This window comes from Notechis scutatus, chromosome 6, assembly GCF_049901735.1.
Source record: "Notechis scutatus isolate UNSWTSFEM ecotype Mainland chromosome 6, rNotScu1.2, whole genome shotgun sequence".
Lineage (NCBI taxonomy): Eukaryota > Metazoa > Chordata > Lepidosauria > Squamata > Elapidae > Notechis > Notechis scutatus.
The window spans coordinates 30,313,687-30,335,000 of NC_142014.1; the positions used below are offsets into that span (position 1 = coordinate 30,313,687).

General features: G+C 43.9%; 1 protein-coding gene across 1 annotated transcript in view; it reads right to left on the reverse strand.

The window, feature by feature from the left end:
* The window catches only part of SEMA3C (semaphorin 3C), a 148,097-nt gene extending 127,290 nt beyond the window's left edge, over positions 1–20,807 (reverse strand). The window contains exons 1-2 of the mRNA XM_087967839.1: positions 20,599–20,807; positions 6,886–7,027 (exon numbers count right to left, since the gene is read on the reverse strand). Of these exons, the coding sequence (XP_087823965.1) occupies positions 6,886–6,988 (103 nt within the window). The 5' untranslated portion in view covers positions 6,989–7,027; positions 20,599–20,807. The remainder of the gene's footprint in view (positions 1–6,885; positions 7,028–20,598) is intronic.
* Positions 20,808–21,314: the final 507 nt, after the last annotated feature.

Genomic DNA, 21,314 nt, shown 5'->3' on the forward strand with positions numbered 1-21,314 from the left:
CAGCCAACTCACCACAGCCAACTCACCATGGCCAACTCTCCATTTGTCAACTCTCTATGACCAACTCCCAATAGCCAACTCTCCATGGCCAACTTGCCACAGCCAATTCACCATGGCCAATTTGCTGCAGCCAACTAGCCAAGAGACAACTCGCCACAGCCAACTTGGTGCAGGACAAGAGGACAAGAGTTACACTAATATCAAAGAAATGGTGGAATAGAATCATTAAAGAAAGGATGCAAAAGGAGGGACAGAATAAAATGTGAATGGCAAAAAATAAAAAAAATAAAAAAAATATTTTAAATAATGAAATAGAATTTTTAAATTGTCCTGCAGTCCGGCTATGGCGAGTTGGCCTCAGTGAGTTGGCCCATTCCACATGCAACAGACCTAAAAATAGCCAAAGCTTCCATCACTTCATCATGACCACTGTCAAGATGGGTTTTGGGTTTTTTTGGGTTTTTTTTACCATAAAGGAAGCCCTGAACTCAATGGTGCAATTCAACCAGTATAACAACTGCAGCCCCTGTGAATAAAACAGCTGAGGCACGGAAAATTGCTCTGCCATTATTCTGACCCAAACCTGTTCCAAGAGACCAAACAAAAGACAAAGGTAACAGCACAACCTTTTACTGTTTCATTTACGAGTCCTGTTTCTTCACAGATAAAAGGCTGCTTCCAGCTAATTAGCTCCCACAAAAAAGAGCCTTGCCAAGTTTTTGCAAGGCTGCCAAGAATAACAGATAAAGTTTCTAAACAATAAATCAAAGAGTTTCCAAACACCAACTCAGATATTCCTAATGTCCACCAGGCTCGAGTATCAGACTTCTTTGCCTTCTGCAAAGAACTGCAGTTTCTCAGCTGGCTTTTATCTCTTGAGGGAGGGGCCATTACCTTGCAGCCTTACTCCTGAGTCGCCTGTGCTGCTGCAGCTGCTCTTTCCTTTGAGCAGCCCTGTGCGTATGCACACTGGGCACAGGCTCCTCAGGAACCTCTTCATCACTGCTGCCAGCCTCTACAATCTCCGAAGGCAGCACTCCACCCCCTGATGGTCCTGGCCCCATCCCTGCATCTTAGTCTTTGCTCTCCGAGACCTCAGCCATCCGCACCTGCTGCTGGTGAACCACAATAGCCATGTGAATCAGCCACATTCTCAGCAAAGGAGATAAAGCACAGGAAAGAGCAGGCGGGAGGGAGGAAGCCCCACATGCTCATTGCAGCGAACCAGTTCAGAGCCAGCTGATCATTGGAGCAAGGGGTTCGCCCGAACCAGTCCAAACTGGGAGAATCCCATCCCTGCCTGAACTTACCACAACTAGGCTGATCATTTTCATGATAAATTGTTGTAATCATTAAGTTAGATGAGAATTTGACCAATTCACCCAATGATCACTCTCCCAGTCATTAAGCAACTGTGCAGGTTATTAACCAAATGTCCCTGCAACACACTCATCCAGATTAAAATTTAGTTTAAAACTGTACAGCTGGTAGCATCAAGGAGTCCCTAGCACAGTGTTGGTGAACCTTTTCAGCACCGAGTGCTGAAACAGGAGCATGTGTACACGTGCCGGAAACTGGAAGAGCAGCCATCCGATGTGCATACGTGTGCCAGAAACTGGAAGACCAGCTTCCCAGCACGCGCATGCATGCTGGGAAGCTGCTCCTCTGGTTTCCAGCACTCCCGCATATGTGAAGACCAGCAGGATGGTGTGCCAGAATCCAGAAAAACAACGGGCAACGGCTTGTGTGCCCAGAGAGATGGCTCTGCATGCCACTTCTGGCACACATGGCATAGGTTCGCCATCACAGCCTTAACAGGTTCCCCTAAGAAAATGGAGGGGTTGCAACTACTTAGCACTGAAAAGGAGTCTGAGGAAACTGGTGGAGGAGAGAAAGGAGCTGGAAGGAAGCAACCGGAAACCACTTCCATGTTTTATTTTATGCCAAGAATAATGCAGAGAGCTAGCTCCTCAAGAGCTGAGCTCGACTAGAAGGAATCTTTGCTCTGAGCTGTTCTAGTCATTACTTGCTTGCAAACTTTGGGATAAGATGGAGCCAAAACGTGATTATATCCAGGAAACCATCAGCCAACCAATGTCCTGGTGCTGCCAAGTCTTTGTCAAAGTCAACCCTAATTATATCTTCCAAGAGTATTTTTTTTTTTAACCAAATGCTTTTGTGGAATATTGCTTCATTTTCCCCCCGTTCAACTTCTAATATTGGCAGGTCAGGAGTTCCCCTGCATTCTGGGATACCGAGCTATATGGCAGCAAGACAAGAGTTGGAATGTGTAGGCCGTTAGGATTTAGCGAATGAAAATGTAAACTTCTCCTCCTCGTGGAAAACTCTGTGACTGAGTGGCCACTGTTATTCCCTGCTCTCAAAGGAACCACACAAAAAAATAAAAAATAAATCCAAAGGGATTCTTTGCCCAAGGAACCAGCAAAGAGAATCTGTGATTTCTTGCTGGACTGGAATTGCAAGTTGGAAACATACAAGTTCAACTTTACTAAAGTACAGGGCTTTATGCTAGCCCAAACTGTAGCCAACGCACTCTTAGTAGTCTTCCTCTTGACTACTAGAACAGAATAGTATAGAACAGAACAGAACAGAACAGAATAGAGAACAGAACAGAATATAGAGTAGAATGGAATGAAGAGAAGAGAAGAGAAGAGAAGAGAAGAGAAGAGAAGAGAAGAGAAGAGAAGAGAAGAGAAGAGAAGAGAAGAGAATAATAGAGTTGGAAGGGACCTTGGAGGTCTTCTAGTCCAACCCCCTGCCTAGGCAGGAAACCCTACACCATTTCAGACAAAGGGTTATCCAACATCTTTTTAAAAACTTCCAGTGTAGAAGCAGCCACAACTTCTGGACACAAGTTGTTCCACTGATCAATTGTTCTCACTGTCAGGAAATTCCTCCTTAGTTCTAGGTCACTTCTCTCCTCGATGAGTTTCCACCCATTGCTCCTTCTCCTACCCTCAGGTGCTTTGGAGAAGAGCTTGACTCCCTCTTCTTTGTGGCAGCCCCTGAGATATTGGAGCACTGGTCTCATGTCTCTCCTAGCCCTTCTTTTCATTGAACTAAATATACCCAATTCTTGCACCAACCGTTCATCGTATGTTTTAGCCTCCAGTCCCCTAATCCTCTTGGTTGCTCTTCTCTGCACTCTTTCTAGAGTCTCAACATTGTTTTTACATTGTGGCGATGAAGACTGAATGCAGGATTCCCAGTGTGGCCTTACCAAGGCCTTATAAGGTGGTATTAACACTTCAAGTGATCTTGATTCTATCCCTCTGTTTATGCAGCCTAGGATTGTGTTGGCTTTTTTGGCAGCTGTTGCACATGGCTGGCTCCTATTTAAATGGTTGCCACTAGGACTTCATACTAGTGCTTCATCAGATTTCAAAAACAATCAGAGAACTGTTAACTGCTATGTCTCAGTCATCCAAGGTCATGCTTTTTCAAAAGGCACCTGGACTTCGTTTTCCTTGAAAAGGTTTTGCCTTCCTTGAAGATGTTTTGCTTCTCATCCAAGAAGCTACTTCCGTTCTGAAGAAGCTTCTTGGATGAGAAGTGAAACATCTTCAAGGAAAAAGTCCAGTTGCCTCTTGGGAAAAAAAAAACCCTTTGGGTTAATTGCTATGGAAATTCTCACTCATCCAGGTCCTGGTTGCCCCAAAGTTGCTTTTTCACAAAGGCAACTGGACTTCATTTTTCCTTGAAGACGTTTCGCTTCTCATCCAACTGAACTGAAGAAGCTTCTTGGATGAGAAGAGAAACATCTTCAAGGAAAAGAAAACATCTTCAGGAAGAAACAAAGTCCAGTTGCCTTTTTGAAAAAGCACCTTTGAGATATTTTAAGTGATAACCAACCACACTTAAACATGCTAAGCCTAGAAACCACTTGGGGATGTCTTCTCCCACCAAAGAATTTTCATTCCCACTTAGTTTGGCATTTTTTTCAAGGCAGATACACTGCCTCAGAAAAAAAAAAATTAAACTGTTTCATTCTTCATTCACTGAAAAAAAAACCAATTATGTTTGGAAGAGTTAACAGTAAAAGGGAACTAGGTTGCCAAAGAATATGGCGGCTGAACACTATCAAAGCTGACCCCAGCCAGAGCATAGCACAACTCAAAGAAGCAGTGCAAGACTGGAAGATGTAGAAAGACCTGGCCCACAGAGTTCCCAAGAGTTGGATATGACAGAATGGATGTCGTCATCGTCATCATCATCATCATCATCATCGTTCTGACCAAGGCTTACTGAGACCGTAATTAATCACATGCTTAGTCCAAACAACCCTCTTTTTATTTCAACGGCTGAGAATTCTGTTCATTCTCAGCCCGTAATGAGTCCCAAACAATTTCTCAAGATAAGCACCCACCTTTATCTTCTTTGAATTGCTGCCAAAAACTAGAGTGCCAAATTAACTGTAGAAAGCCAAAGTCCACACAGAGTTTCAAGGTTTAATCTGAACAGAGCAAACAAAGTTGCTTCCTGCAAAGGCTCCTGTCTCTTTGCACTTCCTTTATATCTTATGGGAGGGGCAACCACCTCCAAGCCCTACTCCTGTGTCGCCCCTTTTGTCTTAACTGTTCTTCCCTTCTAGCAGTCTGCGCCCATACGCACTGGGAACAGGGTCCCCTTGTTCCTCTGCCTCGCTGCTGCCAGACTCCGGAAGAAGCACCCCACTCCCAGATGGCACTGGCTCCATCTCTGCATCGGACGCAGGACACTTGTCCGAGTCCTCCACAGACTCCCAGACTGGTCTATGTTCCTCCCCACTGTCCAACTCTGCTGCCATCTCCGCAGGCTGCCAGTGGACCACAACACTCATTATCAACCTTATCATCCATCCATCGTCCATCATCATTATTAGGCTTCATTGTTCTTTGAATGTACTGGACTTCCTAACACTGATACTTCTTCATGTGAAAGGATAGCAAAAGAAATGTAGACCAAGCATATGTGGTTGCCATTTCGATGGCATGTATTTCCAGGGTGCCTAGCAAGATAGGATGAAATGCAGAGGACTGAACTAAAACCAATGGATGGATGGAGGACAGTAGGCATACAATCCAGAGGAAATTATTGTCTTTCCCATACATCAACTGAGTCCAAAATGAGAGATATTTCCATCCTGGAACATATCCTGAAACAAATCCTTACAACAGTTCCCAGAAGTTCCAAAAGGCCAGATATTGGGCCTATTTCCAGCCTCCAGGATGCCTCCGGAGCCCAGGAGAGGCCATTTTAGCCCTCACAGAAGTTTGAGGAAAGCCTCCAGATGGCCTCCAGGGCCTGGGGAGGCCATTTTAGCCCTCACAGAAGCTCGAGGAAAACCTCCGGAGCCTGGGGAGGGTGAAAAATGGGCCTCCCAGAAGTTCCAAAAGGCCAGAAATGGGCCTATTTCAAGCCTCCAGGTAGCCTCCGGAGGCTGGGGGAGGCCATTTTTGCCCTCCCAGAGGCTCAAGGAAAGCCTCTGGAGCCTGGCGAGGGCAAAAAATGGGCCTCCCACCATGGTGCAGGAGGCCAGCTAGGCCACGCCCACCATTGCCATGGCCACGCCCACCCAGCAACCAGGCAGAGAACCATTTGTTGATATTTTTGAAGCCCACCCCTGCCTTCTTGCCCCTGGAGGACTTAGTTGCCCTGATGGATCTGTCAATCTGCAAAAACTGGAATTCCATCTGAGCAGTTCGTCACGTGAGAAGCAGCCAGGAAGGCGCTGGAAGTGCAGCTCTGCACACCTTACAAAAGCATTCACTTTAACACAGGGGAGCTTACACTGATCACGTGCAAGGGCATTCAAAGGGCCAGGACCCAAAACACCATGGCTTGAAATCTCAGAAAGAACACTGTATAAACATTGGTAGGAGCAAAAAACACACCCCAACACACGTATGGACATTCAGTAGATGAAGTTGTGCTTTATTTCGTGGTTCATTCCTGAGAAAGGAAAGATTAAAGAGGAAGGGGAAGGGGAAAAAAGATAAAAGAAGGAAAGGAAGGACAATAGAAGGAGAGGAGCGGCAATAAAAGAAGACACGAAAGGGAAGGGAAAGGAAGATAAAAGAAGAAGAAATGGAAGGAAGGTTGAAGAAGGAGAGGAGCGGCAATAAAAGAAGACAAGAAAGGGAAGGGAAAGGAAAATAAAAGAAGGAAAGGAAGAGAAAGAGGAAGGGAACGGAAGAAAAGAAGAAGGAAAGGAAGGAAGGTAGAAGAAGGAAAGGAATTGAAATAAAAGAAGACAAGAAAGGGAAGGGAAGGGAAAATAAAAGAAGGAAAGGAAGAGAAAGAGGAAGGGAAAGGAAGAAAAGAAGAAGGAACAGAAGGAAGGTCGAAGAAGGAGAGGAGCAGCAATAAAAGAAGACAAGGGAAGGGAAAGGAAAATAAAAGAAGGAAAGGAAGAGAAAGAGGAAGGGAAAGGAAGAAAAGAAGAAGGAAAGGAAAGAAGGAAGAAGGAAAGGAATTGAAATAAAAGAAGACAATAAAGGGATGGTAAGGGAAAGGAAAATAAAAGAAGGGAAGAGAGGGTAAAAAGAAGGAAAGGAAAGACAGATAGATAGACAAAGGAAAGAAATGGAAAATTAAAAAGGCAAGAATGGAAAGGGAAATAAAAATGAAGGGGAAGGGAAGGAAATTTTAAAAAAGGAAAGGGGAAAGAATGAAAGAAAAGGAAGGGGAAGGGAAGGGGGAAAAGGAAAAAAGGTAAAAAAAAAGGAAAGGGGGGAGGAAAAGAAAGGGGGAAGAGAAAGGGAGGGGAGGAGAGGAGAGGAGAGGAAAAGAAAGGAAAAATGGGAAGAGAAGGAGAGGAAAGGAAAGGAAGAAAAAAGAAGAAAAATGCCAAGGAAAAACAGTGTTCTACAACCATTTACTTACCACTGAATGTCAAGAACACCCTGGGTTGAGGCTGCAAAGATCCTTTTACACAACAAGAGCAAAGAACCACCCCAATCAACACCTGGAGTCTTTGAGGTGTCATTCTCGTGGGGTGCAAAGCTTAATATCCAAGAGAGGAAACCTGAAAGGAGAAAAGAGAGAGATTTTACACATTACACAACCTGCGAGGTCAAGGGGAGAGAACGCAATACAGAACTGATGATTTGCATCTTATTCAAAAACCTGGCAGGGCAAGAAAAAAAGGAAAAGAAAAAAAGGAAAGGAAAGGAGTTCAACAAAGTCCACAGTGAGAATTAACTTCGATTTATTCCACTAAGGAAGATTCCTACCTGCTTGGGGGGCGGGGTGGGTGGGTGGGATTGTTATGTTAAATGTCAAGGCAGAACAAAGCAAGGGCAAGCTATAAGGTTTCATGAACGAAAACGTCTTGATATTTTTAGACTGGTCTTTCCTGTACTCTTTCCAAACTGTAAAATAAAAAATAAATAAACAAAAGACTGCAGAGGTCAGAGTAACCATGCCTGCTACTTAGATTTATCCTTATATAAAATTAAGAATGGAAAATGGAAGAGGAAAAGGATGTGTGGGCAGCTGTGAAGAGGGGAGGAGAAGGTAGACAAGAGAAGGCAAGAGGAGGAGGAGGAGGAGGAGGAGGAGGAGGTCGGAGGTCCTTGGTGCTCTCTGAGCTTGGTAGTTTCCTTGCAGACATTTCATGACCCAACTAGGTAACATCATCAGTGCTAGAAGGGAGTGGAGTTTGTGGAGTGGAGGAGGAAGAGGAGCATCCTACTTTCTAAACTTAGTAGTTTTCTTGCAGACATTTCATTACCAAAGTAGGTAACATCTGTACTCCCTAGCTCAGAGAGAACCAAGGACCCTACAGTTAAACTCTGAGCTGCAAATATTTTCTTCTATTGGTAATACCATTACCAATAATAATACTAATAATACCAATAATAATAATACCAACAATAATATTGCTTCCTAGTGTGATTTGATTGATTATTGTACCCTATGACTATCATTAAGTGTTGTACCTTGTGATTCTTGACTCTTGATGAATATATCTTTTCTTTTTATGTACACTGAGAGCATTTGCACCAAGACAAATTCCTTGTGTGTCCAATCACACTTGGCCAATAAAGAATTCTATTCTATTCTAATAAAAAGGTTGTCAGGTACTCTAAGAATCCCTCAGTTTGTCTGGGCTTCAGCTCCAAGCAGAATTCTTCAACAAGAGTTTTTGGACTGCCGAGAACTCTGCAAGTTGACGTCCACATCTCAGAATAGCCACCAGGTTGTGGAGAAGGCGGGAGTCACGAAATCGATGAAGTTGGGAGGCAGCATAAAAATATTCTCCTTCCCTGTCTATGGAGATCCTCAGTCTTGCAGGTTATGGTTGTCCCAAATGTGTTTTTTAACAGGCAAGTGGACTTTCTAATTTTTCTTTGAAGATTTTTCACTTCTCATCCAAGAAGCTTCTTCAGCTCTGACTGGATGGTGGGGAACTGAATTGAAACCAATACCAGGATAAGATTCAGTAGCCCATCTGAATTTAAAAGACAAAGGCCATTCTTTTGAAGACAGCAAATCCACATTTTGGACAGAGTGGACCACTGGTTTGAAAGAAGGGGTCAAAGAGGCCACCTATGTCCAAATTGAACAGCCCTCCCTCAACAGAGGGGGAGGGATACAACATCATCTATCTCCAGTCTACAACACAGTCCTTTCAGCAGTTCCAAGAAGGCTCCACACCCATTTGCACCACTCAGGTGACCCTGAGGACACAGACAAACCTCCAAGTGGCCTCAACGACCCTCAAAAAGGATGCAAATGACCAGCTGTCTGCAAGGAGTATCAATCCTTCCATTCCCCACTATCTGGTCAGAGCCTTGGATGAGAAGTAAAAGGTCTTCAAAGAAAAACCAGAAAGTCCAGTTGCCTCTTTAAAAAAGCACCTTTGGGATTCTCCCTCTCTGTGTCACTGTTTATATAAGCCAGAAGGTCTGGGGGTCCTTGCCAAAACCTCAAAATCTTGGCGATGTCTTTGAAAGCCCTCCTTTGAAACCAAGGGATAGGGCTATTACTGTAAACGGAGACAAAAACCTCCGAGTCCCCAAGCTCAATGGTAGAAACCCTAATCAGGCCTTACTTAGGTTTGTTTGCAGCGAGCTTACGTCTGGAGTAATCAGGCCTTTGTTGTGGCTTTGGCAATCCCATAGCTAAACACCAAAAATTGTTTCCAACAAGACAAGACAACACAACTTAGAACTAAGTAGAAATTTCCTAACAGTTAGGACAATTAATCAGTGGAACAACTTGCTTTGAGAAGTTGTGAATTGCTCCCACACTGGAAGTTTTTAAGAAGAGATTGGACAACGATTTGTCTGAAGTGGTGTAGGGTTTCCTGCCTAAGCAGGGGGTTGGACTAGAACAGGGGTCGACCTCAGGGACCACCAAATTCATAATTTTAAATCCTGAAGACCAGAGACCCTGGGAAAATCCCCACAAAAACTCTGCAGGAAAATTCCCCATCCCATTTTCCTACTGATAGATCGTTCTTTATTTGGGATCGCAGGATACTGTCTCCAGATCTGTTCTCAAAGAGAGAGAGAGAGAGAGAGAGAGAGAGAGACTTTTGGCTTCATGCAAGGAAAGCAGCAGAAGCAGTGGAAGCCTTTCTTTCTCTCCCCCAAACTCCACCAGAAATTTGTGAGACTTGTTGGGCCCGCATAGCCTTTTGGAGCAGGATGCCTTGCAGGGTCCTAAAGACTCATTTCTGGCAGAGTTTGAGGGAGAGAAAGAAAGACTTTTGCTGCTTTCCTTGCGTGCAGCCAAAAGCAGAAGAAGAAAGAAGCTGAAAGAAGCAGCCCAGTGGCCAGGCCAGGCATGTGGGGCGAGTGGGGCAAGTTCCCCCCCTCCACCCTTTCCCCCCGCTCCTCACTACCTTGTGTTGTTCACAATGCAAGCGACGCAAGCCTTGTGTTTCCACGCAGCCTGGGTTAATTGCTTTGGGGGGTGCTTTGAGGGTGACATTTCTTTGCGAACCACCAATCCCCGGGACACTAGTTGGCAACCACTGGACTAGAAAACCTCCAAGGTCCCTTCCAATTCTGCTATTCTATTCTGTGTCTTCCCAAATTGACAGCAAAGTTGTAGTTGCAGAACCCTTGATCAAACCAAAGTGACAAGCCTGGGGTTGACTTAGGAATGCTACAATCACGAGCTGTTTCCCTGATCTTGTGATTACGGAGTATAAATTCAATGGTGGGTATTAATGAACTACAGTGACTCCCACATTATGAAACAGGAACACAGACCCCCTAAAGGACAAGAGAGAAAAAGGAAACTGGGCCCTGTCGCCCAAAGTTTCTTGGGAAAGTTGCAAAATTGTGAATGACAATGAAGGTAATTGGGTAGTAGATACATTACCTAGCCAAGAGGGTCGACCTTGACTGCTCAAAAAAGATTTACATGCACAAACATTTTATTCCAAATGGGGTTGACATGGAAATTATTTTGGTTTCAACCAAAACCAAAACAAAAAACCTTTAAGCAGAGCCATCTAAGTTTAAGCAGTTTCTGAAATGTCTAGGAAGATTATGTCTATTATTTGAAATATATATATATGTGTGAAATGTTTATGAACAATTAACATTCTCGGTACCCATTGCTGATTGTTGTTTAGCCAACAAGCAAACTCCCATTAGATGCTGTTATCCAATATACGTTTCGATACCTTCATGTGAACATATGCATTTATTAGAGATCAGGGGCCAGTCAACCACATTCCCAAAATATCCCCCCAAATATTTAGTTTAACGAAAGATATAGCCTTACTTCTTAAATGTGACCAATGGTTGGGGGAATGGTTTGTTTTTAAGACATTTTATGTTCCATTAAAATGCAAAGAGGTATTTCAAAAGAGCTATAAATATACAGTACTAGTGTATGTATATATGTATATATATATATATGTATGTATGTATGTATGTATATATGTGTGTGTGTGTGTGTATATATATATATATATATATATATATATATATATATATATATATATATATATATATATATATATATATATATATATATATATACCGTGTTTCTCACATAATAAGGCCAGGCCTTATTTTTTTGACCGAAAAACGGCTAGGACGTCTTTTCGGGGTGACTTAATTCTCCCCTTGCATCCTCGGGTGGGTGGGCGGGCGGCGACAGCTTGATATTCGGAGAGACCTTCGGGTTCGGGCCACCGTTGCTTTCCCTTCTCCCTTGCTGCCGCGGCGTTTGGCGCAGCCACGTGCGGCCAGTCAGGGCTCCTCCCTGCAACCGGAGCCCTGAGGAGACACTTGGCTTCAGGCGCTCCCGTCTTCCCTTTGCTTTCGAAGGTAAAGCGAATTATTTTACAAAGCCTCCCCTGCCCGAGAGGGCAGCCCAACCCCACTTGGGGAGGCTAATCTCCCGGGGCCTCTTCCGTTCCTCCCCGACCTCCCTACGCTGCGCACCTCTGACGCGCCGCTCCCTTCAGCCCAGCGAGCTCTTCCACCTCAAAGAAAGGCCAGGTGGGCGGCTGCGGAGCAGCAGCAGCGGGTCTGAGCCGCTCGCAGCGGAAACAGCCACCACCCGTAGCCCGACGTGGGGAGAACGAGCGAGCTTAGCGCCCGCCAGCCCGGGCGAGATTTGGGAACGAGGGGCAGGAGGAGGCACGCACACACCCGCGGCTCACTTTCCCAGCTTTGCCCAGCCCTTACGGCTCTGGCGCGGCCCTGGCGGGCAGCGAGCACCTCCCCGCCGGACCCTCCGCTCATCCTGCCAGGATGAGAAGCACAGAGCCGAAGAAGCAAGCCTGAAGATGATGAATGAGACTTCATCGAAACGTTGCCTAGATACTTTGAATCTTACGCGGAGAAAACCCGAATAACCAAAGATCCACATACAAATACCCGCGAGAACCTCAGAAACATATATATATATATATATATATATATATATATATATATATATATATATATATATATATATATATATAATATACATACACACACACACACATATATATTGGGTGGGAGGAGAAAAAAAGCTATGATTCTCATTTTACAAAATATCACCAAGTTTTATGCAAACATTAAATAGATGAAGTTTAGGTCAATAAAATAGAACCAGGAATGCCTAGTGGTAAGTGACTTATTCTTAAAGATTTACTCCTTTCCTTAGTGGTTTTAAAGCTGAACTTGAAGTTGAAGCAGCAAACAAACAGAGGCTATTAAAAAGGAGATCGAAGAAATAATTTCAGCCATAATATGCCATAATATGTTGGCCTGTTCAATTTTCTCCTACTGACGGTGATCCCAGCATGACAAAGAAATTCAAATGAGCCCCATAAATTAAGATTTTTTTTGGGGGGGGGGGAATTGTTGATATGACAGCCACTGCAGAGAGAGTTAAGCAGTCTTTGCACAATTATTCTAGATCATGTCAACTTAATATTTAGATTATTCATAGTATCTCCTGTGTCCTGGGTAACAACTCCATTCCTACCAACCTCGTAAAAGATTATAGGACTTCAACATATCTGGATGGTACTAATATATAATTGTCCTAGAGATTTAGGTATTACATCAAATGACCTTGATGGTGGTTTTGTAATATCACGATGACCAGTTGATAGATGTTCTCATATAACTGGGCACAAGAAGGTGCCCCAAAATAGATGTAGTTTATATAATTTAGAGGCCTTCACTGGAGTTGAGAAAAAGTAACCCAGATCACAAGAAATTCCACAGAGAAAACAACACTTTAATTTCTGCAATGGTTTCTGACTCATGTCAGCTAGAAGCAAGCGGATTATCAAGAAATGAATGCAGGGCGAAAGAGAAAATGGAAAAAGGTGTTGTATGTTGGCAAGTGGCATTTTTTTGCACAAGACTTCCTGGAGTCAATGACCAATCATTAACTCTTGGATTCTCAGTTGAATGTCCCTTCCAAATGTAGTGAAATTAATGTCCATTATATTTCTCCCTTTTTTTTGTTATTGCCATGGTGTTGCTAAAAGACATTCTAAGACATTTCAAGACTGTTACAAAAGCAATTCTTTTCTTTTTCCTTTTCTCTTTCCTTTGAAAATGGCTTTCATCTAATTGTGAGGAAGTTTGATTAGACCTAGTTTTATATCAGCACCACCAAGCAATAATTTAGAAAGCTGCTGTTTTTCTCTGTGAAGAGAAGTCTTCCAAACAACCAATTCAGTTTTGGTAAGGCGATAAATTCATAGGATCCAACCATACTCTTGAAACTAGGTTAATAACTCCCAACTAGCTAGGCTTATGCAGCTCAGAGGGTGGGTGCTCCATCAGTAGAGGCTTTCAAAAATAGATTGGACAGCCATTTGACTGGGCTGGTATAAATTCTTCTGCCTTGAAAAGAAGGTTGGGCTAGAAGACCTCTATGGTCCCTATGAGTCTTACGTTCTAAACTATCTCAATGTCTGCCATGTCTGTCTACTGGTAGTAAATGAAATGTCTGCAGGAAAACCACCAAGCTCAGGGGAGCACTAAGGACCCACAGTGCTCCTCCTCCTCCTCCTCCTCCTCCTCCTCCTCCTCCTCTCTCCTCCTCCTCCTCCTCCTCCTCCTCCTCCTCCTCCTCCTCCTCCTCCTCCTCCTCCTCCTCTCCACACACTCCACTCCCTTCTAGCATTAATGATGTTTCCTAGTTGAGTAATAAAATATCTGCAAGAAAACCACCAAGCTCAGAGACCCAGAGTTCTCCTCCTCCTCCTCCTCCTCCTCCTCCTCCTCCTCCTCCTCCTCCTCCTCCTCCTAATGAAATGTCTGCAAGAAAACCACCAAACTCAGAGAGCACCAAGGATACCACAGTTCCAACTTAGCTACACATAACAACCAGCACCTTACATATTTTTTTGTAGCTCCAGGTGTTCAGTACCAGAGGTGGTATTCAGCCAGTTCTGACCAGTTCTGGAGAACCGTTAGCAGAAACTTTGAGTTGTTTGGAGAACCGGCAAATCCCACATCTGACTGGTCTTGCCCCCATCTATTGTCTGCCTCCCACTGGTTGCCCTGCAGAGGAGAATGGAGCTGGAAAGCAGGTTAGTGGGGTGGGGCGGGAGTGAGATTTTGCAGTAACCTTCCCCTGCCACACCCACCAAGCCACACCACACCCACCAAGCCACAACCACAGAACCAGTAGTAAAAAAATTTGAATCCCACCACTGGCTCCAGGTATTTGGTACCCATATTTGCCTGGAGAATTTCAGTTAGTAGTGCAGAGATTTCATATTACTTTCTTTAGATGGATTTGGATATTGCATTATGGTCTGTTTTGACCTTGGCTAACTATGATCTCCTCTGCGGCTTGTAAACCATGATTTGCCATGCCTTCTCTATGAATCAGGTTTTTTTCCCCATAACCATTGTTTAACAGAGGCATGGTTTGCAATCTACAACCCACTGTTGTTACGCATGGGGATAGGAAGACACACTTAGCGTCTTGTTAATTTCCACGTTCTAGAGTGGAAATAAATAAATAAGTAAAGCATCCTTAGAGGGTAAAAAATATCCAGTCAATTTCCACAAGTACAGATACACGGCAATCCTAAGTTGCATTAACAGAGGGATACAATCAAGATCAAGGGAAGTACTAATACCACTCTATAAAGCCTTAGTAAGACCACACCTAGAGTACTGCATCCAGTTTTGTTCACCACATTATAAAAACGATGTTGAGACTCTGGAAAGAGTGCCGAGAAGAGCAACCAGGATGATGAGCGGACTGGAGACTAAAACATATGAAGAAAAAGTTACAGGAACTGGGCTTGGCTAGTCTAGGGAAGAGAAGGACCAGGGGAGACAGGATAGCGGTCTTCCAATATCTGAGGGGCTGCCACAGAGAGGAAGGAATCAAGCTATTTTCTAAAGCACCCAAAGGTCAGACAAGGAATAATGGATGGAAACTGAACAAGGAGAGATTCAAGTCCTAGAAATAAGAAGAAACTTTCTGACAGTGAGAACAATCAACCAATGGAACAGAAGTTGCCCTCAGAAGTTGTGGGAGCTTCATCACTTTAGACTTTCAAGAAAAGACTGGACTGTCATCTGTCAGAAATGGTGTAGGGTCTCCCGCTTGGGCAGCGGGTTGGACTAGATGACCTACACGGTCCCTTCTTGTTATCTGTTTAAATGGCAATAACCCATCGCACTTTGGATATCTACAGGTAGTCCTCAACTTATGACCAAAATGGAGACCAATTTTTTCCCTTGCCACGTGAGACAATCATTCAGTGCCTCATCTTCTGACCTTTTTTTTTGGATCCGGTACCTAAGTGAATCCCTGAAGTTGTGAAGTTAATAACGCCGATCGTTAAGTGAATCTGGATTCTGCCCAATTGACTATGCTCATCAGCTGGTTGCAAAAGGGGATCACGTGACCTCCAAAACACTGCAACCGTCATAAATATGAGTCAGTTGCCCAGCGCCTGAATTTGGGTCAAACGTGATCAATAAGGATGAAAAGTCATAACTGTGTAAAAAAAAACAACGGTCGTAAATCCATTTTTTTCCAGTGCTATCGTAACTTTGAATGGTCACTAAGCAAACTCTTGTAAGTCAAGGACTACTTGTATTCCAATCCTAGAGAATGCAGACTTTCAATACGACAGGAAGAGAATTCGCTGAAATTTTGCAATGGAGTTTGAGAATCACAGCTTATTCTTCTATTTCCTCAACTTAACATGAATACAAAGATTGTTTAGGTTTTTCTTCAATTATTTCCTCTGACTTTTAGATCCACCCTGTTGGGTTGCCTCACCCCTGCCAATCAAATCTCATTTGATTGAAACATCTCACCAGAAGAGATTGACTCCCATCTGTCAGAAATGGTGTAGGGTCTCCCACTTGAGGGGGGGGGTGGACTAGATAACCCACAAGGTCCCTTCCAACTCTGATTATCTGTTTTTTGCTGTATGCAACAGTCCCTGTTTAGGAAAGCGTCCTCCCCCAGTCTCTTCTTGGTACCATTTCTCACCTTTGCTGCTAAAATCTGGAACTCCTTCCCTATTTCCTACATTTTTTTTAAAAGTGTCTTTGAGATCCCACACAAAGGATAAATCAATTTTCCAAATTTTCTCTAGTTTCTTTATCACATGAATGTCTTTCAATGCTTCTGGATCATTAAGTGTTGGGCTTAAAAGCACACAATAGATACAGACTCAAGGTAAACTGCACCAAACTTGATTGCAGGAAATACGACTTCAGCAACAGATTGGTCAATGTCTGGAATACTCTACCTGACTCTGTGGTTTCTTCCCCAAACCACAAAAACTTTAACCTTAGACTTTCTACTATTGACTTCACCCCTTTCCTAAGAGGCCTGTAGGGGGTGTACATAAGCGCACCATCGTGCCTACCATCCCTGTCCTATTGTTTCTTTTATTTTCTTATATGTATCCATGTATTCATAATGATGTTTTTACTTATACCTATTATCTTGTAAGCAATTGACAAACCAAATAAAATAAAATAAATGAATGAATCATGTGGCCTTCAAATGATTCAAGTCTGTAGAACGTACAGATTGGTGAACATGTCTATTAGTTTATATAATATAAAACACAAAGGAAAATAGTAGGAAAATTAAGGGAGGGAAGAAGGGAAGAAAGAAGTGTAGGAAAAAAAGGGGGGAAAGAAAGAAAAGGCATTAATTTCCAACTCCCTTTGGTGCAGTAGAATAAGATAACAGCATCAAACCTGATTTATCAAACCGGTTTGATCTCATTGTTTTAAACCACATAACAGGTGAATAGGTTATTTCTTCCCCTCTCCCCAAACCCTCTTACACCTGCATTAAAAAAGGTATTTTTAATAAATAGGGGAACATTTTTTTAAAATGTTCCCATATTTTTTTAAAAAATAAATTTATATACAGGTGTAATAATGTATTCTCCAAAGCACCAGTTCCAGGTTGCATCTCTCCTTGATTAGTTTCCATCCATTGCTTCTTGTCCTGCCTTCTGGTGCTTTGGAGAATAGCTTGACTCCCTCTTCTTTGGGTCAGCCCCTGAGATATTGGGACAATGCTATCATGTACCCCCCCGCCAGTCCTTCTTTTCTGTAGACTAGCCCATCCCAAATCCTGCAACAGTTTCTTCGTATTCTACAAACAGAGGGATAGAATCAAGATCACGCGAAGTGTTAATACTACTTTATGATGCCTTGATAAGGCCACACTTAGAATACTGCATTCAGTTTTGGTTATCACGATGTAAAAGAGATGTTGAGACTCTAGAAAGAGTGCAGAGAAGAGCAACCAAGATGATTAGGGGACTGGAGGCTAAAACATATATAAAGAACGGTTGCATGTCTAGTTTGTCTAGTTTGAGGAAAAGAAGGACTAGGGGAGAAATGATAGCAGTACTCCAATATCTCAGGGGTTGCCCCAAAGAAGAGGGAGTCAAGCTATTCTACAAAGCACCAGAGGGCAATGGGTGGAAACTAATCAAGGAAAGAAGCAACCTGGAACTGAGGAGGAATTTCCTAACAAGGAGGACAACGAGGACAAGAGTGCTCCATCACTAAAGGTTTTTAAGGAGGTATTAGACAGCCATTTGTCTGAAATGCTATAGGGTTTCCTGCCTGAGCAGGGGTTGGACTAGAAGACCTCCAAGGTCCCTTCCACCTCTCTTCTTCTAATATATGAAAGTGTATACAGACGTGATGCAAAATAGAATGGCTTTTGAGTATAGAGTGTTATACTAAATGGTGTTCCATCACTGGAGGCTTTTAAGAAGTTATTGGACAGCAATTTGTCTGAAATGGGATAGTTTCCTGCCTGAGCAAGGGGTTGGACTAGATGACTTCCAAGGTGCCTTCCAGCCCTCTTCTTCTGTTATTGAATTAGATAAAGTGTGGATTTTAAACATTGGCAGAGGTCTCAAGGGAACATGATAAAACGGTCTTCCAGAGTTCAACAAAGTCCATGAAAGTTTTGGGGTTTTTTTATGTGAGCTTGATCAGGTTCCTGTTGAAGTTCTGCTTCCACAGAACATTTATCTGAAACTGGATAGGGTCTCCTGCTTGAGCAGGGGGGTTGGACTAGAAGACCTCCAAGGTCCCCTTCCAACTTTGTGATTCTGTTCTGTGCTAGCTAAAATCCAAAAGATTTGACTTTGGGGAAACGGAGGACAGAGTTACCCGACTAATGTAAATTCAAGACAGTTGCCCTTTTCAAAGAAGCAATCTAAGACAATTTTAACAAGGAAGGAAGGAAGGAAGGAAGGAAGGAAGGAAGGAAGGAAGGAAGGAAGGAAGGAAGGAAGGAAGGAAGGAAGGAAGGAAGGAAGGAAGGAAGAAGGAAGAAGGAAGGAAAGGAAAGGAAGGAAGGAGGAAAGGAAAGGAAAGGAAGGAAGGAGGGAAGGGAAGAAAGGAAGGAAGAAGGAAGGAAAGAAGGAAAGGAAAGGAAGGAAGGGGGAAGAAAGGAAGGAAAAAGGAAAAGAAGGAAGGAAGGAAGGAAGGAAGGAAGGAAGGAGGGGAGGGAAAGAAGGAAGGAGGAAGGAAGAAAGGAAAGAAAGAAGAAAAGAAAGAAAGAAAGAAGGAAAGGAAGGAAGAGGAAGGAGGAAGGAAGGAAGGAAAGAAGGAAAGGAAGGAAGAAAGAAAGAAAGAAGAAAGGAAGGAAGGAAGGAAGGAAGGAAGGAAGGAAGGAAGGAAAGAAAGAAAGAAAGAAAGAAAGAAAGAAAGAAAGAAAGAAGAAAGAAAAAGGAATGATGGAAGGAAGGAAGGAAGGAAGGAAGGAAGGAAGGAAGGAAGGAAGGAAGGAAAGGAACGAAGGAAGGAGGAAGAAGGAAGAAGGAAGGAAAGGAAAGGAAGGAAGGAGGAAAGGAAAGGAAAGGAAGGAAGGAGGGAAGGGAAGAAAGGAAGGAAGAAGGAAGGAAAGAAGGGAAGGAAAGGAAGGAAGGAAGAAAGGAAGGAAAAGGAAAGAAGGAAGGAAGGAAGGAAGGAAGGAAAGGAAAGAAGGAAGGAGGAGGAAAGAAGGAAGGAGGAAGGAAGAAAGGAAAGAAAGAAAGAAAGAAAGAAAGAAAGGAAGGAAGAGGAAAGAAAGAAAGAAAGAAGGAAAGGAAGGAAGAAGGAAAGGAAAGAAAGGAAAGGAAAGGAAAGAAAGGAAATGAAGGAAGGAAGGAAGGAAGAAAGAAAGAAAGAAAGAAGAAAGAAGAAAGAAAGAAAGAAAGAAAGAAAAAGGAGGAATGATGGAAGGAAGGAGGAAGGAAGGAAGAAGGAAGGAAGGAAGGAAGGAAAGGGAAGGAAGGAGGAAGAAGGAAGAAGGAAGGAAAGGAAAGGAAGGAGGAAAGGAAGGAAGGAAGGAAGGAGGAAGGGAAGAAAGGAAGGAAGGAAGGAAGAAGGAAGGAAAGGAAGGAAGGGGAAGAAAGGAAGGAAAAGGAAAAGAAGGAAGGAAGGAAGGAAGGAAGGAAAGAAGGAAGGAGGGAGGAAGGAAGGAGGAAGGAAGAAAGGAAAGAAAGAAGAAAGAAAGAAAGAAAGAAGGAAAGGAAGGAAGAGGAAGGAGGAAGGAAAAGAAAGAAAGGAAGGAAGAAAGAAAGAAAGAAAGAAAGAAAAAGGAGGGAATGATGGAAGGAAGGAAGGAAGGAAAGGAGGGAAGGGGAGGAAGGCAGGAAAGGAAGGAAGGAAGGAAAGAAGGAAGGAAGGTAGGAAAGAAACCCTTCAAAAGTGAGGAAGGGAAGGAGGAAGGAAACATTTCAAAACTGAGATTTGTGGCACGCACCCCGATCAAACCCCACGCGCTAGCCTGTGTTATTATTTTTCAACACTTCCCCCCTCTAAACACCACCTGGATCCGGGAAAATAAAGCGAAGTGGAGTTTTATAACTTTTTTAAAAAATTCTCCTTGGACACCCAGTAAAAAACCCCGCCCCCTTCGATTCCCCAAGCTTCGTCGCCTTTCTAAGCCAGACCTGACCCTTCCCTCTCGAAACCTGGGCAGAAAAAAGTGAACAATTTCCCCCGGTTGTCTGAACGCGCAACTCGGTCTCCACCGGCTTGGAAGAGCGGGAGACGCGCCTTAGAATAGAAATAACTTGGTAGCCACTTTGCAAAGCACACTAACCGGCATGCATTGACACGAACCTGCGTTGCGCGCAGCTCTCAAAAGGTCGCCTACAAAGAGCCTATTATTTAGATAAGCGAAGAGGCGCATTTCGGAAAAGGGTGGAAGGAAGGAGAGAGAGAGAGAGAGAGAGAGAGAGAGATTAGATTAGATTAGATTAGATTAATAGATAGATAGATAGATAGATAGATAGATAGATAGATAGATAGATAGATAGATAGATAGATAGATAGATAGATAGATAGATAGATAGATAGATAGATAGATAGATAGATAGATAGATATATGTTTACACACACACACACACACACACACACACACACACACACACACAACCTGCTGAAAGGAGAAGCCCTCGGCAGGTGTAAAGAGCAATAATTCTTTAAAGAGGAGGAGAAAAAATAATAAAAGCGAAGCGTAGATTTCAGCGAAGGAATCCCATTCTGGTCCGGGGAGCATCTCTAGTCCTCGAGAATGCGGGGTTCAAATGTGATTTCACCCCCCCCACACACACACACACACCCGAGGGTCCGATTCACGGAGAAGAACCGGGATGGGACTCACCACGCCGCGGACGGGCTCAGCGCCGAAGAAATCGCCTCCTTCCCGGGGAGAAGCAGCAAAGAACTCGGAGGTCCAAGAAATGCAAAATCCCCTCGCTGGGAACCCCTCGCGCTTTTCCGCCCCCACGGGTCAAATCGGCTTTTCAGGTGCCGCCTGGAGCTCTCCTTCGGCCGGGAGGAACGAGCCTCCCCGAGCAGGCAAGGCGGAGTGGCGACTTGGCTGCGAGAGAGCGAGCGAGGGAGCGAGCGGGTGTAGGGCGGGCTCCGATTACACGCGCGCCGGCCTCTCCGAGCCTTCCCCCGGCCCGCCCTCGCCGCTCCGGCAGCGCCTCCGCCGGAGCCCCCGAGACCTCCCGAGCCGAGCCAAAGGGGGCGGGGGATCTTACATAAGCGGCCAGGCACACCTCCCGGGAAGGAGAAAAGGAAGGAAGTGGAAGGAATGAAGGAAGAAAGGAAGGAAGGAAGGGTGGAAGGGTGGAAGAAAGGAAGGAAGGAAGGTGGAAGAAGGAAGGGTGGGGAAGGAGAAGAAAGGAAGGAAGGTGGGAAGGAAGGAAGTGAAGGAAGGAAGGAAGGAAGGAAGGAAGGAGCTTTTTCTCTGGAAATATTACACTACTAACAAGAGCATACAAAACATTTGCTAGACCAATACTCGAATACAGCTCATCAGTCTAGAACCCACATTACGTATCTGATATTAACACAGTTGAGAAAGTCCAG